The 18980-nt window shown below is 36.4% G+C and overlaps 1 protein-coding gene across 2 annotated transcripts in view; it reads right to left on the minus strand.

The window, feature by feature from the left end:
- Window positions 1–18980, minus strand: part of LOC106871355 (alsin) — a 92992-nt gene that overhangs the window by 65112 nt on the left and 8900 nt on the right. Inside the window, exon 1 of one of the 2 annotated variants that reach the window (XM_052970012.1) lies at window positions 6723–7168. The exons of the other annotated variant lie outside the window; for it this stretch is intronic. Coding sequence (XP_052825972.1) covers window positions 6723–6901 — 179 coding nt within the window. The 5' untranslated portion in view covers window positions 6902–7168. Of the gene's footprint in view, window positions 1–6722; window positions 7169–18980 lie in introns of those variants that run through there. 2 annotated transcript variants of the gene reach the window in all.

Raw genomic sequence — 18980 nt, forward strand, 5'->3', positions numbered from 1 at the left:
CCTCTCTACCTCTTCCTCTCTCGCTCTCTCAAAAGCATACACGTGCAAGTACACAATCATTCAGTAAAATATAACTCATGTTCGTCAATGCTTTGTAAATTTACCACGATTTTCACTAGGGTTTTAGGGTCAGGGTTAGGGTTTAGAATTAATGTTACGGTTACGTTTTTTAGGGTCAGGGTTAGGGTTTAGGGTTAGTGTTAGGATTAGGTTTAGGATTAGGGTTGGGTAATCGTGCGGGTGTTAATCTGAAAAATTACAGATAATTCTTTTTTAGTTGATTTTCAGCTAGCAAGACTTATCGTAGATAGCATAATGAGTCACACCAGGACAAGGTCGGGTTATACTGCTAGTACTTCTATAAAGCATAAAATATTTTACCAACTCTTTTTTTTTTATACAATATTTAATAATAAAAATATAATCTGATTTTTTTTAATATGGAATGGTTATGAAGGTCCATTCGAGTAAAATGGGAATCAAATGGTTTCAGGAGTAGAAAACGGTTGAGAAACACTGCTTTAAAGTATGTATGTGTGTGGAGAGAAAGAGAGAGGGAGAGGGGGGAGAAAGAGAGAGAGAGAGAGGAATCACTGCTTGAGATAAATAGGTGGTTCTTAACTTGCGTCATAGCAGCTCCCTGGAATATTGTGAGGTCACAATATCGGAAGGGACAACTGTGAAAATATTAATGGGTGTCTTTTCTTAGAAATGAAGCATTTAAACTATGCACAATACTTATATTTTAAAATAAATTTCCAAAAACATTTCCAAACGAAAATACGAATAGGACATGATGTAATTAGTGAATAGAAACATGAACGATGGCATACAAAGGTTAGTATAAGATTATCATATAACGCTCCCAAGCAAAATAGTAATTCCCCATGGCAAGACATGTTTTCCACAGAAACCTGGAAATGAACAACCTCGCTCGTATGACAATGATGCTCATTTACAAAAGAGTACACACATACACACAAAATGAGTTCCTTTCAGCTTCCGTTTACCAGATCTGTTCAAAGGCTTTGTTTGGCCAAGCTAGAAGTCAACTGCCCATGGTTCCATGCAGTAGGACTGAACTTGGAACCATGCAGTTGGGAAGCAAACTTCTTACCCACATAACCACACCTGCACCTATGAAAAAAATTATAATTCACCACTATAAAGAACATGAGTAATGCATAATTGAAATTTCTTTAATGAAATTTACACTATCACACAAAAATTCTTTCAAGAAGAAAATCATCGTTAAAATCTGTGAAAGATTATGAGTTTAATGCAGCAGGAGAGATATCTTTAAAGCACTTAACGTTGTGTAAACTTGTCTTGGAAGTACATGAATTAAAAATGGAACCATGTAAACTTAGATAGATGCTGGCAGTGAATGAAAAGGAAAAAAAATCAGCTTTGCACTTTAATGTTTTAAATGGCTGTCTTTGAGAAGAGAATCAAAAAGTAAAAATACTTGGGTCTTTAATTCATTTAAAAGTTTATGTTTGAAGAATAATCTCTCCTTTAATAGGCTTTTTGCTAACAATATATGTATGTTGTTAGCTGAGACCCCCTTCGGTCATGACTGACCATGGGATTGCACCTAGGAAGTTACCCTCCCAGGCACAAGTCTGGGCTAGGTTGTTTATGGAAGACCAGCAGTCGCCCATGCATACCAGCCTCCCCTCTCCACGCCACCAGTGTTATCCAATGGAAAGGCAAAGGGGTCAATACAGCTTGGCACCTGTGACGTCGCAACTCATTTTTACAGCTGAGTGAACTGGAGCAATGTGAAATAAAGTGTCTTACTCAAGAACAAAACACACAGCCCGGGCTGGATTCGAACTCACAACCTCGCAATCATAAGCTCGACGCTCTAACCACTGAGCCATGCGCCTTCACGTATTCTTAGCACTGTGCATAATAATAATAATAATAATAATAATAATAATAATAATAATAATAATAATAATAATAATAATGATGATGATGATAATCCTTTCTACTAAGGCACAAGGCCTGAAATCTGAGGGAAGGGAACTAGTCGATTATATCGACCCCAGTATTTCACTGGTACTCAATTTATCAACCTCGAAAGGATGAAAGACAAAGTTGACCTCAGTGAATTTGAAATCAGAACATAACGGCAGTCAAAATACTGCTAAGCATTTCGCCTGGCTTGCAAATGTTTCTGCCAGCTCGCTCCCTTAATAATAATAATAATAATATTTTATAAAGGTTGACATAACTCTTCATGAAGACAATGAGAACACAATACAATTGCAATAGATTGTTTATTGGTTTGAATGATATTTTGACAACTTGTCAAAATGTAAAATGGCAACAACTGCAGAAACACAGAAATTTAAAAATATGAGGAAATCCTGTGTTCCTATTTTGACAGAGGGACATCATCAGTTTTCGATTTTGGAACTGGTAACAAGCTATTGCAATTACATCACACTGTTCTTATTGTCTAATAATAATAATAATAATAATAATAATAATAATAATAATAGAAAACAGTTCATAGCAGAGACTCCAGCTAAGAAGATCTGAAGAAGGACTTGTAATTCCGAAATATCATCGGACTATAGATAACCAAATCACAACAGGTATATAGTCCATTTTTTGTTTTATAGTGCATTGTTGTACCATTCTAAACTTTTTATTCTTTACAAACAATACATAATGCTTCAAGCGAACTACAATACTCTCCAATATAAACAACACTGTTATTGCCTTTATTGCTTTTATTATTTATCTAAAATTTTTCATGAAAAATATGTCCAGCCACAGAAAAATATCTTGCTTGCTAGAAAACCGGTAAGTGTTGGCAACAGGAATGGCATCTGACCATAGAAAATTTACTTTAGCAAATTCCATCTGATCCATGCAAACATGGAAAAGTGCATGTCAAAAATAGCAAAACGATTGAGTTCGTGAACGACAGTAAGTGATGCTGGTAACAGGAAATTAGTTGTGGACTTAGTAGGCTTGGTTCCAAATTGCAATCTTCTCCATCAACAAACAGCTTGGATTTGCACAAGTGGGATGGGTGGAGAAGATGAAATATATGCATGTAGAAATATTGAAGTAAATGTGTGAACTAATATATATATATATTTAAATTAAAAACAAAAAGCTTTGAGTTTGATTGAAGAGCCCGTCAAACAAGAATGAACTCCTTACATTTAAGACGAAGGAAAGTATTGCATAAACATATATGTGATTTAGCTAACAGAGCTATATATAGACTTTATTGTTTGTGATATTTATACCACCTTAGACAAACAGTTAAAAGATTGGTAGTAATCGGTAGCTAGGTATTTATGAAGGTGGACATTTCCGAGCTGTTGTGAATGGGTGTAACTGAAATAGGAGTGTAGAATCCTGTCTTACTGGTTAGAAACGAAAACTGCCAAAAGAAACTCTCTTCATTCAAGCCATTTGTTGCTATAGTTACAGTTAGTTTTCATCATCATGATTATTATCGAGGTCAACATTACCTTTCATCCTTTTGGAGTTGATAAATTAAGTATCAGTGAAAGACTGGGGGTCGATGCAATTGACTAGCCACCTCCCCCCAAATTGTGCCTTGTGCCTATATTAGAAAGGATTATTATTATTAAGGTGGCAAGCTGGCTGAATCATTAGCACACTGGACAAAATGCTTAGCAGTATTTCGTCTGCTGCTACAGTCTGAGTTCAAATTCCGCCAAGGTCCACTTTGCCTTTCCTCCTTTTAGGGTCGACAAAATAAGTACCAGTTGAGTACTGGGGTCGATGTAATCAACTATCCCCCTCCACCAAATTTCAGGCTTTGTGCCTATAGTAGAAAGGATTAGTATCGTTATTATTATTTAATTTCTGTGGAAAAATTTTGAACAATTTCAAGATAATAAAAAACAAGCTGAAACAGTGGGCAATATCTGGTGTTTGGTCAAAAGAGTAATGACCCTTCACAATTGTGACTATTATATATTCTGGACAAGTTGACAAGAAAACATCAACGTGGTCACTTGTCTTGCTAGAAACAAAAGTCAATTCTCTCATTACAGTTCTGGGATTGACCCAGAACCATGTGACTGGCAAGCAAGCTACTTACCACACAGCCACTCTTGCGCCTACATAATAATAATAATCATCATCATCATCGTTTAACGTCCTCTTTCCATGCTGGCATTAGTTGAACAGTTTGACTGAGGGCTGGCAAGCCAGAAGGCTGCACCAGGTTCCAATCCAATCTGGCAGTTTCTACAGCTGGATGTCCTTCCTAACACCAACCACTCCAAGAGTGTAGTGGGTGCTTTTTACGTGCCACCGGCATAAGGGCTAGTCAGGTGGTACTGGCATAATAATAATGGTTTGTGCCGGTGCCTCAGAAAGAGCACTCTTGCCAGCATAGTAAATAGACAGTAAATGATGATGATGATGTTTCAAATTTTGGCACAAGGCCAGTGATTTTGTGGAGAGGGAGTAAGTTAATTACATGAACCTCATAAAGAGCATTTGTGCCAGTGTCGTGTAAAATGAGCCCGTGGGTGATACATAGAAAAGTACTCGTACCAGTGCCATTAAAAAGGTGCCCATGCTGTTGCCACGTAAAAAGCACCCAGTACACTGTAAAGTGGTTGACGTTCAAAACAAACAAATCGGAGCCTGAGTGGCTCTCTGGTTCGCCAGCTCCTGCCAAACCGTCTAACTCATCTCAGAACGGAAAACGAACGTTAAATGATGATGATGATGATAAGTTTTTCAAATTTTAGCACAAAGACAGTAATTTTATGGCGAGGGGATAAGTTAATTACGTGAATTCCAGTGCTCAACTGGTCCCTCATTTTATCGACCCCGACAGAATGAAAGGCAAAGTGGAGGACCTCGGTGAAATTTGATATCACAAAAAGCAGGAATGGTTGGAATAATAATAACGGTTTCAAATTTTAGCACAAGGCCAGCAATTTGGGGGGGAGAGTGGGGTCAGTCGATCCCGGTGCTGAACTGGTACATATTTTATCGAATCCGAAAGGATGAAAGGCATAGTAGACCTCGGCAGTATTTGAACTCAGAACATATAGACGGACGAAATGCCGTTAAGTATTATATTTTGCCCAGGCGTAATAAAATATTCCTCTCCCCAACCACTCCACCTTCAGGCAAAAATTAAGGTTGTTCTCAATGACATTTCTGTTTACACAAACATAGCAACTATCTGTCAATGATTTGTGAATGTACACACCCAGAGGATTAATTTACTAAGAATACACAAAAGCCGTTGTGAAGTCGAGACCACAAAGATTGGAAATGTTACATAAGTGTTTGTATATGAATGTGAGAGAGAGAGAGAGTGGGTGGGAGTGGGTGTTCGTTAAACCAGCTGATTGCGGGTCTTTCGTCGGGAGAAAGAGTGAATGAGAAAGAGGAAGTTTTATCTAATATGTACAAAACAAATAAAGATTAAAATAAATAAAATAAAACTGTTGCCAACGACGCAGAACTTAAACAACACTTGATATCTTCAAATTTCTGAAATGTATTTAATATCTCACGACAGTTATATCAAACTGTCTTTTTATTTATTTATTTTATTTATTTATTATTATTATTATTATTATTATATACAACACACATACTTACAAGTTGACGAATGTCTAAAATATGTATAAACGTCTCGGTATAAAACAGAGCAGCAGTTTAACCACTGACATGTTCTCGTTATAACAAAGGTATTTCACAAATTTTAACAATACGGCACACACACACAAACACATATTATAGTTTAACCCCAGTTTGATCTTCGAGCCAACTGCTTATAATATAATACCGTAATTTCAATTAACAACAGAAACAAAAGCAAAAACAATAACGGTTGTAATAAGAAAACTATTAGTCATGTGGAATGACTATAAACTCTTGTTTCTTGTTGTATGGCTCCGGGTCTCTCTAGATTTAAAAAAAGGTGCTCCAGTTATTACCATCCAGAATTATTTTACAGACATAGTCTATCTTAGACTGCATCATCTAATGTGTCCGTCCTTACCTGAGACGGTAAGATGAAATCTGAAAGGACTTCTGGCTGCTATTTCAAGCAAGCCGAGCGACCACTTAGAGGCCTCCCTCTTTGTTAAGGCGTTGTTGACAGAAAGAAAGGAAAACAGATTTAATGTCCAAGTCAATTCAGTGTGTGACGGAGGAGACAAACATTTAACTTTTTAATGCATTCTTTTATGTCCATTGTTGCTAGTGTTGTTGACTGATTTTTTTTGAAGTGTTATTTAATTATTTCGTTAAAGAAAAGGTGAAGAGAAAAACGTGCGCGCGTTTATGTGTATGTGTGTGCGTATATATATATGTGTGTGTTCGTGTATGCGTATATATGTGTGTGTGTGCGCGCGCTTTCTGCTGTGAAGCTTCTCTAAGTTTTCTTACTACCCCCCTCTCTCACTTTCTCTCTCTTTCTATATATATAAGGCGATGATAAAACGATATATTTATTTTGGTCGCGTTTCACCTGTAAGTGCACAAGGGTCTTCAGGTATGTATGCATATAAACGAAGTAAGGGAATCATGGAACAAGAATGTCGATAAAATAAATAAATAAAATAAAAAATGCTTGTGAAAAAATGTGACTCCAAAGGTATAGAATGATTTTCTCAGATAGGAGACGACTCAGAAAGAGGGCGGGGGGACAAAAATTAATACGAGAGAAAAGAGAGAGACTTACATACCAATTTCTTAAGATAGATCGAATTGTCGACGATCGAGAAGTAATCTTCCGGTAGTGACGAGGGAAGAGACAAGTTATCCAACTATGGGATTGTTGACAATAAGCAGTTACATGGAAGTGGTTATTAAACGGCGGAGTAGCAACGAAATAGGAATGTCTGGCATCAGCCTCATCCGACATGACTTTTGAATAGGGAAGGATTCCGTGTTGTCAATAGTCGGAAACCGATCCAACAGTCGATACTTTGTTCTAAGACATGCAGTAGTTTGGGTGTAATATGTGTGTGCGTGTGGATAGACAATGTTTTGGTCGTAAAATATTTGAAACTCGTACTAATCTGACACGTCCCATGCGCTGACACTCTTAACCGAGATAGTCAGCTGCTCTTGACGAGTTAGAACATATCAACTTGAGAGACCAACCGACCGACCTTCCGTCACACACATTTTATTTAAAGTCTCGACAATTCCTTATCACTGTGTCCGGTTGCATTTATTCAGTGAAGAAAAAAAATCACGTCTTTTTTTTTAAATAATTATTGAACAATGAAGGAAAATAATATGAAATGTTATTTTAAACATTGAAGAAACTAAACTTTTCCAGTTTGTATCTTTTAATATAATATAGTTTAGCGACCTTACAAGCCACTGATATAAACAACTTCATATGTATTATATTATATTATATCATATCATATGTTTGTGTTGTGAGTAGAGTTTTGAAGTATCAGGGTTGAGAGAGGTCCGTCCCTTTAACGACTTGTCAATTCACTCTTCCTCATGGCACTCGAACTTCTCTTTAATTTACGAATTTTAATTAACTCTCTCTCTCTCTCCCCTGACGCAGACCATGAAGTTTTCCGGTGTTCTAGTTGTATTTGAAGGCAAATAAGACGCAAATTTTTCCCCCGCAAGATGTCTCAAAAAAACTCACTCAAAGTTGGCCCCCACAACTAAAATATTACATGTTTTAAAGAACTAAAAACTTTTTACTTTCCCAAAAGCAAAGTTGGCCTCGCCGATATTTGAACATAAATAGCCAGGACTACCACTAAGCATTTTGTCTGACATGCTAACAATTCTGTCATCTCACCATCTTAACTGTCCTAATCATTTCTAACATAGGAACCAGGTCATAAATATAAAGATTAAGTTGATTAAATCGATCCTAGTACTTCATATTGATATAGTAGAAAACATTTACTCAAGGTGTCATGCAATAGGAAAGAATCCAGAGCCCTGTGGTTGGGAAGCAACACCCTTACCACTATGCTACATGCCCTCACTCACTATCCCTCCACGTTTTATTTCCTCCAGCAGTTACTAATATACAAATCAGTGAGGATGGAGGGCTCGCTTACTGTTCAGTTATCAGAAATATTTGTCATGGGACTGTCAACTTTATTGACTAGTTGTTGAGCAGTGAAGGGAAATACACACACACAAGGGACTTCTACACAGTTTCCATCCACCAAATTCACTAACAAGGCATTGGTCAGCCCAAGGCTATATAGTAAAAGACACTTGCCCAAAGAGCCACACAGTAAAAGAGAGTAAGACACAACTTAGCATAATGTGAAGTAGTTGGAGGATTATAAAGAGTAAACATTATTCATGAAATGAATAACATTTTATATCATCATCATCATCATCATTTAACGTCCATTTTCCATGCTGGCATGGGTTGGACAGTTTGACAGGGGCTGACCAGGCAGAAGACTGCACCAGGCTTCACTGTCTGTTTTGGAAGGGTTTTTACAGTTGGATGCCCTTCCTAACACCAAGCACTTTACAGAGTGTAGTGGGTGCTTTTTATATAGCACCATCACCAGTGTTTTTGTTTTTTATGTGAGATCACCACCAGAGGTTTTATGTAGCACCAACACCAGTGCTTTTTACATGCCACCAAGCACCTTGCATGACAAAAAAACATACATGGATGTAAATGTCTTAGCAATATGTGATGGGCATAACATTTGTGATGGGTATTTTAAAATGGGACACATCTTAAAATACCCACCACATATTTGTAAAGAGCAAGCAGCTTTCAAAGGATGAAATATTTTTAGAGTATTGCTTAGATATTTAAGATGCAACATTGTCAGACAAACACAGATTCTAGATTGGATTGCAGCCAAGAATGGACGAGCTGTTTGGTAAACCAAGCCTTCACTCATACACCTGTAATATATATTCAAAGCCTCTTGCACTTCAGTTGCAATAATCTCACCTGAATCTACCAATTCTATACTACATATTTTAACTTTAACCTTTAGCAATCAGATTGCTCTGTCAAATGTGGTGCTTATTTATTCACATTATTTTGAATTAATCATGCATAATCTCGTAGCTCTGAGATTTCAATGATACGATTGTTTCTTTTTACAATGACATTGTAGGGTTGGTGTGAGAGGCTGGATCTGGTCAGTTTGAACATAAAACAGAACGGATATTTAGGCTGGCTATGACCGGTTTAAATGCTAAAGGGTTAAACAAGGCTTCATGTCATTCTTCAAACTCCTAATGTACAGTGAACAATTTTTTGCAATTAAAAATTCCCTTTAGAAACTTTTCATTAAATTTCTTTCCAACAACTTTTCTTTTCTTTTTTTTTACAGTTTACTCAAAAAGTATTGAATTTTCAGAAAATTTGTTTTTATTTACTTTTTACTACATTGTCATATGTCTAAAGAGATGAAATTTATTCAAATTTCAAAAATGATAAAAGTTGTAGAGGAAGATTAAAGCCACAAAAGAAAAACAACACTATGATAAAAATGTTTTTTGTATTAATGCAAAAGGGTTAAAATATATAATAGAGAAACAATTCTTAACCCTTTCATTACCAACCCGGCTGAAACTGGCTCTAAGTTATTTTACTAAATTCTTTGTTATATTTAAAGTAATTGAAAGAAACACAGAGCATCTCAGAATAAATACAGTGACAAAATGGTTAAAATATATAATAGAGAAACAAGTCTTAACCCTTTTGATACCAACCCAGCTGAAACTGGCTCTGGCTTTGTAGTACAAATGTCTTGTTTTCATAAGTTTTGAATTAAAATCTTCCACCAAACCTTAGTCACAATTTATGTTCCTAACACAAGCTTAATGATAACCAACTTATTTTACTAAAAATTCTTTGTTATATTTAAAGTAATTGAAAGAAACACAGCATCTCAAAATAAATACAGTAACGACAGGGTTAAAGTTGTGCTAGGGCTGACTTGCCTTTCAGCTCACACCCAAAGCTGATAAAATATGTAATATCATGTAATTAATATTAACATAATTGTCTTCCTGTCTAATAATGAAACTATTAAATATGGTCTAGACTAGTGAAGTTAACACATATTAATTAGAAGTTTTAAAGTAGCTATTTGGTGGCTGTTCTTATTAATATCTGAACTTACCATATTTACTCATGCATAAGATAGCTACACCCTTAATTTATTACTAGACCTTGGTACAAATATTTTACCCTGTATAGTTTTAGCTTTGTCGCATAAGTTTCACCCCAGTTTTTTTTTTTTTTTTTTCAGTTGAAATCAAGTATGAAATTGCGCAACTTGTATACAAGTAAATACTGTAAACTCTGGTGTCAAACCACTTGGCTGTTTCTTTCTTTGTTCAATTAGGCAATCTGGAAGTAAAGAGAAGTCTGACAAAACAGCAATAGTTAAATTTGAATTTATGACCTTGAGATCAGTATTGTCACTGTGCTACAAATATTTTATTTATATCTTAAACGCATGGCTTAGTCGTTACGGCATTTGGCTAACAATCGTAAGGTCACGAGTTCAATTCCTGGTAACACGCTGTGTCCTTGAGCAAGATACTTTATTTCACGTTGCTCCAGTCCACTCAGCTGTCAAAAATGAGTAGTACCTGTATTTCAAAGGGCCAGCCTTATCACACACTACCAAGTCCTCTCACAAGGCTTTGGTCAGCCCGAGGCTGTAGTAAAAGACACTTGTCCAAGGTGCCACACTGGGACTGAACCGCACAGCCATATCTGCATCTATGGGTATATTGTCCTATAAGTAGAGTGTTTTAACTGATTGTACCACTGTTTTGATTTCTTACATTGGCACAAGGCCACAAATTCGTAGGAGATGGGCATAGTTGTTGTATTACTTGACTGCTACTTATTTAATTGATCTCAGACAGATGTTCTAAGTTTAAATACTAGAAAAGTATATAATAATATTAATTACATTAAAAGTTAATGTGAAAATCTTTTCAAAAGCTGGACTCATTTACTGCAGAAAGCAGAAATATCCACTCCGAATTTATATACCAGCCTGTCTTTTGTTGAGGAATGTTATGTTTAAAACTATTTTATCTGTTGAGATATGTCAAGTTTATTGGGGCAACGTGACTTGCAGAAAGTACCAGTTCTATGTTTTGGTAGCATTACCGGAATAACCATGAGATTTAATTTCACATTGAAAGGGTTAAAGAATGTCTTAAAAAAAAACAAATATTAAATTCTAACTTCTATTTTTATGCAAATTTTTGTGACAGTGAGATCCGATGTTCTTATATTCCTATTGTAAAATATTCAAAATACTTAGAAGTGATTATAAAAAAATTAAAAAAAGGAAAGAATATTGAGTGGGAGAGAAAGAGGACAAAATTCTTTGCTTAACTAAACAATCATGTTTTCAAAAAAAAAATTTTATGTGAAAACAATTCTAACCTAATTGAAACAAATGGTTTCCTGTTTGAATAAATCCAATCTGGTGACATTCTTTCATTAGAAAATCTGTGATATGAGAAAGCATTTGGCTGACATCTCATATTGTTTTAAGCTAAACTGGAGAATTTCCTTCTCATATAACAGCAGCTCTGTGTTGGCCATAACAGCTAAGTTATATATTTACTTTCCATGCTATAAATAGTGAGGCAGTGGCTACTTTTACATGTCTGAAAATAAAAGGTTTCCCTTTATTCATCATTATTCTCGTCATCATCGTCATCACCACTTTTCTATGATGACCTCTTTATATAGAAACATAAAGAAGAATGCATTCTTGGTCTATAATTTTTCAGTCATCATCGTTATCATTATGATTTACTAATTATTAGTGTTGTACTAGTGTTCCAATAGTAAATGGAAATTGTGTGGAAGCCTATTGTATATGTATATATGTGTTTGCATTTGTCCTTTCTCCCCCCACTGCTGGACAACGATGTTGGTTTGTTTACGTCCCCATAACATAGCAGTTTTGTGAGAAAAAAAAAGTTTGAAGGAATAAGAAAAATGCTGAATATAAAAAATCCATAAAATATCTTATTTCTTGTTTGAATTTTGCAATTTTGTTATTAATTTTTATCTGAGAAAAGATTTTGCCTTTTGGTTATATTCTTAATTCTCTTTCATCTTTTACTTGTTGCTGTCACTGAACTGTGGCCATGCTGGGGCACCACCTTGAAGGGTTTAGCTGAACAAATCAACCCCTGTATTTATTTTTCAAGCTTGATACTGATTCTTTCAGACTTTTTTTTTACAAAGCCATTATGTTATGGGGATGTAAACAAGCCAACATCATTGTCCAGCAGTGGGGGGAGAAGGGTCAAATACAAACACATATATACATATATGGTGGACTTCCACACAGTTTCTGTTTACTAGATTCACTCGCAAGGCTTTGGTTAGCTTGGACCTATAATAGAAGCCATTTGCCTAGGGTGCCATACAGTGGGACTGAACTCAAAACCACAGGACTACAAAGCCAGTTTCTTAACCACACAACCATGTCAGTACATTTGTTTAATTTTCAATATGAAGCATCAATGATAAATGGTACATGTTTTTAAAGAAATAGATATGTGGAAAAAATTTTTATTGATAGATGCAGGTATGTCTGTGGGGTTAAGAAGCTTGCTTTTCAACCAAATGGTTTCAGGTTCAGTCTCACTGCATGGTATCTTGAGTCCCAGGTGAACCAATGCCTTCTAAGTGAATCTATCAGACAGAAACTGTGTTGAAGCTTGCCATGTATCTTTTATTTTTATCTTTTACTAGTTTCAATCATTAGACTGTGGCCATGCTGGGGCACCACCATGAATTTTTTTTTATCAAATGAATCCACCCCAGTAGTTTTTTTTAAAAGCCTGGCACTTATTCAATCAGTCTCTTTTGCCAAAGTCTTGATATGTGTGTAAATGTGTGTGTGTGTGTGAGCACGCACATGTGTGTATGTGCATATGCATGCATGCACATGTGTGTGTGTGCATGCATACACACACGTGTGTGTATGCATCTAAGTAAAATAAAATATATACCAGACTTTAAAAACATAATTACTCAGCATTGATTTGTCTGACTAAAGATGTCCAGGCAGCAGTGCCTCAGCATGGCCGCAATCCAAAGATATTCCAAATTCATTTTTAGTTCTTCGTAAACTCAAAAATAGGGATAAACATGTAAGGTTTAATTAATGTTTGGTAACATACTAATTATTTTGTTCCAAGTCAGCTCTGCTTGAGTAGATCTCTGATCAAGGATACTGAAGCCATGACTATCCCATCTATTTTTTAAGCATACTGTATGTAGGAACACATTATTCGGTGTGTCCTTCCTTATCTAAGAGATTTGGCTGTTATTTCTAGCAATTAAAGTAACTACATAGCACTTCCTTCATTGGTTCACAGGTTTAGTGTTGGTGTTTGTATTGCTGCACATTAACAGTGGTAAGAAAACGTGCATGAAGAAGAGAGGTGTGGTTCACGCGAAAAAGGACAAAGCAAGGTGTTTTGGTGTGAGATCTGGGACGTGAGAGACCCAAAGAAATTGATAGGAGGAAAGGAGGTGAATTGAGTGCTTCTTGCAGATTTAGGTGCATGTAGGTCTCACAATAGATGGAAACTGTTTAAAGTAGTTACGAGTGAGTCTAAAGGAAATATTAGTGATTGTCAAATATGCTTACAGTGCAAAGGTGTAAGGGAAAAGAAAGAGAGAGAGAGAGAACAAGAGAAAGAGAGAGAGAATGAGAAAGAAAGAGAATAGTGTTGAAGCTGACAAACAGTGAGAAGACGGGAAGAAAATGTGTGGTTTCTTGTGGCAGATGGATGAAGGAATGTGAGAAGAAAGTTGTTTTACAGGTTTTAACTATTTAACGCAGACAGACGGTGAGAAATAAAGATAACGAACTAATCACCAATTGTTACAATAACAATTTAGCTGCATGCCTGGCTGGGTGGTTAACCTCTTATCATACACATTTTTTTTTTCAATTACCATGCAAAATATACCATATTTTCTCATCATTTATTTTGAATCTGTATACAAGGCGCAGGTGTGGTAAGAAGCTTGCTTCCCAACCACATGGTTCTGAGTTCAGTCCCACAAAACCTTGTGACTGGATTTGGTAGACAGAAACTGAAAGAAGCCGACAGAAACTGAAAGAAGCCGACAGAACTGAAAGGCAGCAAGCTGGCAGAATCGTCAGCTGCTACATTCTAAGTTCAAATTCCGCCTAGGTCGACTTTGCCTTTCATCCTTTCGGGGTCGATAAATTAAGTACCAGTTACGCACTGGGGTCGGTGTAATCGACTTAAGCCGTTTGTTTGTCCTTGTTTGTCCCCTCTATGTTTAGCTCCTTGTGGGCAATAAAGAAATAAGAAACTGAAAGAAGCCCATCGTATATATATATATATATATATATATATATATATATATATATATATATACATGTGTGTGTGTCTGTGTGTGTCTATGTTTGCCACCTGCACCATCACTTGACAATCGATGTTGGTGTATTGACGTCCCCGTAACTTAGCAGTGCGGCAAACGAGACCAATAGAATAAGTGCTAGGCATACAAAGAATAAGTCCTGGGGTTGATTTCTTTGACTAAAGACGATGCTCCAGCATGGCCGCAGTCAAATGACTGAAACAAATAAAAGACTAAAAGAATAAGGAAGAATAAGTACAGAAATTATTTTGGATCAGTTATGATTTATTATGAAGTTACTGGTAAAAGTGATCGTTAATGATAGAAAATAGGAATAATATCATGAATGAAGTATTTCGGGTTAGAAATAAGTGACAGATACCTCAGAGTACAGTGAACATTTATTTTTGTTCAAATATATATTTACTAGACATCTCTGAAGGAAAATATACAGGATAATATGTTATGAGGTTAAGAAGGAAATTTGTATCCCCATGGTTCTGGGTTCAGTCCCATTGCATGGCACCCTGGGCAAGTGTCTTCTATTATAGCTCCAGGCCAGCCAATGCTTGAAGTGGATTTAATAGATGAAAACTGTGTGGAAGCTTGACTTGTGTGTGTGTGTGTGTATTTGAGTTTGTCCCCACCATTTCTTGACAACCAGTCTTGGTTTGTTTAAGGCCCAGTAACTTAGCAGTTTGGCAATGGAGATTAACAAAATAAGTCAAAGATTTAGAAGTAAGTACTGGGGGCTGATTTGTTTGACTAAAGTCTTCAAGGTGGTGCCCCAGCATGGCCACAGTCCAATGAATGAAACAAACAAAAGGTAAAAACAACAGACAGTGGTGGGATGACCTGGCACAAAGCCACCTCCCTCAATACCACTCAAACAATCTTCGTCTTGCAAGTTATTTGGTGACCTCACAGGTGCTGGTGCCACATAAAAAGCACTGGTACACTCTGTATAGTGGTTGGCATTAGAAAGGATATCCAGCAGGAGAAACTATACTGAAGCATACAAGTGCTTAAAGCAGTCCTCCGGCTCACCAGCTCACCAGACCGAACTGTCCAACCTAAGCCAGCATGGAAAACACACATCAATTGAGATGATGATGACGATGATGACTTTTACCTTGTGATGTTCTATGGAATGTAATTCAAAATGGAGGAGAGAGAGGGAGAGAGAAAGGGAGACACTAGAAATGATAAATGGTCTAAAGGGCATCTTAAAGTGACAGCAGTTAACAAGACCTTATCATAAGCAGCAGTGTTTGACTACAGCAAGTAGATATGAGTCAGAAACATCAACGACTTTTATTACTTGTGCAAACAAAGGAGTTATAGACGGTGCTACAAGGCTGAGCAAAGGGCAGTTTCAATCAGAAGTAGAGCAATGAGTGGGTAAAAGTGATAAAATGGTGGTCATACAGTTGGATAAGAAGCTTTTTGTTGTTTGAAGTGACGTGAATTTTAATAAAAGGGAGGAGTGAAAAAACAGTAAAAGGAAATGAGATAGACTGCTGTGAATACACTGAACTTCTTGAACTACAGTGGGTCGACAGAATCATTTACATGCCAAGTAAAAACGCTTAAAAGGTATTTGGTTTGTCTTTATGTTCTGAGTTCAAATTCTGCTGAGGTAGACTTTGCCTTTCATCCTTTCGGGGTTGATAGAATAAATACCATGGGGTCGGTGTAATCAACTTAACCCTCCCCGGAAACTGCTGGCCTTGTGCCAGAATTTGAAATCAATATATTGAACTACAAGTGGGGAAAATAATAATTTTACATTGAATCAACAAATATATTCTAAATGCACTGCACTTTGGAAAAGAAGCAGAAAAAAGAGAATGCATTGAATAATCCAGACCTATGTAGATTATGTCTGAAAAAATAGAGGGCTATTACTGGAACGCCTTGGATCATAGAGCGCAAGGAGGACTAACCTAGGGCTAAACAAGAAAAATAGACTTTCAAATTAAAATTAACGAATAAAAATAAAAAAGAAAACGCTACTGGTTAAAGGGAGGTAAATCTGGATGGTTCCCTTTCATGTCAATAATTTACATTCGTAATAGACAATCTTTTTGTTTCATTTCCAATTTGTAACACTATTTTTCTTCAAAATATTGTATTGTAATTAACAACAGACAATATAAATAATATAAATTAATTATACAAATATCAGGATTTTGGCGTTAGGAAGGGCATCCAGCTGTAGAAATTCTGCCAAATTTAGATTGGAGCCTGGTGTTGCCATCCGGTTTCACCAGTCCTCAGTCAAATCGTCCAACCCATGCTAGCATGGAAAGCGGACGTTAAACGATGATGATGAAACTCCTTTAATGTGCAACTTAATGATTTTTCAGTTTAGACCAGTTGGATGTCTAACTTCCATCAGGTGTCTTCTATTATTATTATTATTATTATTAAGATAGCAGAATCATTAGCATGCCAGGCAAAATGCTTAGTGGCATTTCGTCCATCTTTACATTCTGAGTTCAAATTCCACCGAGGCCTTTCATCCTTTCAAGATCGATAAATTAAGTACCAGTCAAATACTGGGGTTGATGTAATCAACATACCCTCTCCCTACAAATTTCAGGCCTTGTGCTTCTAGTAGAAAGGATTATTATTATTATTATCATTATTAAGGTGGTAAGCTGTCAGAATATCATTATGCACCAGAGAAAATGGTTAGCAGCATTTCATCCATTTTTTACGTTCTGAGTTCACATTCCAAGGTCAGTTTTGACATTTTTCATCCTTCCAGGGTCAGCAACATATAACTACCAGTTGAGCACTGATATCTACATCATCGACTTACCCCATACTCCGAAAATTGCTGGCTCGGTGCCAAAATTTGAAATCATATTTTATATTGTCTTAAAATAGAAGGATTACAAGAAAACAGATTACTACTAATAGTAATAATAATAATAATAACAATAATAATAATTTTAAGAATAATTAATATTGGTAATGTTTTATTTTCCTTCAAATTCCTTTAGTGCACTCAGTTCTTAACCGAGAGAAAATTTCCTTCAGGGAAGAAATTTCAAGACTCCGGTGGAAATTGAGGAGTTCAGGTAAGGAAATTGTTTTTTAGAATGCAAAACCCCTGATAGCTATTTGTACATTTTTTTTTTTTTCTTTTTTGCTAGATTTATTTTCTTTAATATTGATTTTAAGGATGCTAGTTTTAAATTGTGAAAGCACATTGGGGCTACTTAGTGGTAAGGGTATATATATATACCCTACGTAAAAGCACCCACTACACTCTCTGAGTGGTTGGCATTAGGAAGGGCATCCAGCTGTAGAAACTCTGCCAAATCAGATTGGAGCCTGGTGTAGCCATCTGGTTTACCAGTCCTCTCAGTCAAATCGTCCAACCCATGCTAGCATGGAAAGCTGACGTTAAACGATGATGATGATGATGTATGTATGTATGTATATACACATACACATGCACACACATATATACAATGGGCTTCCACAGATTTTCAATTTAGCAAATCTACTCACAAGGCTTTGGTTGACCCAGGGCTATAGCAGAAACACTTGGCCCAGGGTGTCACACAGTAGGACAGAACCTGAAACCATATGGTTTACAAAGCAAGTTTCTTCACCCCACAGCTATAGCCATGCCTGTCATGCGTGAAGGACTTTAAGGTAAGTGTACCTCCTTTCCTGCCCTATTTCCTATTAGTTCAGCTCTCAGTTCCCCAATAGACCTCTTTATACCTCCTTTGTTCAGACAGTTTTTCACCACTCCTTAAATTTCATTATACTCCCTCATATTCTATTATTCTTTCATTCTTATTGCTAACTCATTTCCTTTCCCACCCCAAATTCTTCCATTTGTATGTATGTATGTATGTATTATTACGTATTATGTATTATTATTATTATGCATGTATGTATGTGTGTGTATATTATTATGTATTATGTATGTATTATTATTATGTATGTATGTATGTATGTATTATTACTATTATCATTATTATCATTATTAAGGCAGCAAGCTGGCAGAATCGTTAGCATACCGGGCAAAATGCTTAGCGGTATTTCGTCTGCCGCTACATTCTGAGTTCAAATTCCGTCGAGGTCGACTTTACTTTTCATCCTTTCAGGGTCGATAAATTAAGTACCAGTTACGCACTGGAGTTCGGCAAAAGAGACTATAGAATAAGTGCTAGGTTTACAAAGAATAAGTCCTGGGGTCGATTTGTTCAACTAAAGGCAGTGCTCCAGCATGGCAGCAGTCTAATGACTGAAACAAGTAAAAGACTAAAAGACAACCTCCGTTTATTTGTTTGCTTTGCTTTGTTTTGTTTTGTTTGTCTTTGGTCTGACCCAATGTGACAATCTTCAGTGGTTTCTGACTAACCTGCAAGCAATTTCTGTAACAAGTCTCAAAGCTTCATGTTTCAAACATAACTGCCCCCCCCCCCACACACACACACACAAACAAACACAACATAGACTCACAACATTTTCCATTCATTTCTTCACGTCTTCCTTTCATTCACAATTTTGTCACCAGAGTATTAAAGCCTCTATATTCTCCCCCCCCCCC

The sequence above is a fragment of the Octopus bimaculoides genome, chromosome 8 (genome assembly GCF_001194135.2).
Source record: "Octopus bimaculoides isolate UCB-OBI-ISO-001 chromosome 8, ASM119413v2, whole genome shotgun sequence".
Lineage (NCBI taxonomy): Eukaryota > Metazoa > Mollusca > Cephalopoda > Octopoda > Octopodidae > Octopus > Octopus bimaculoides.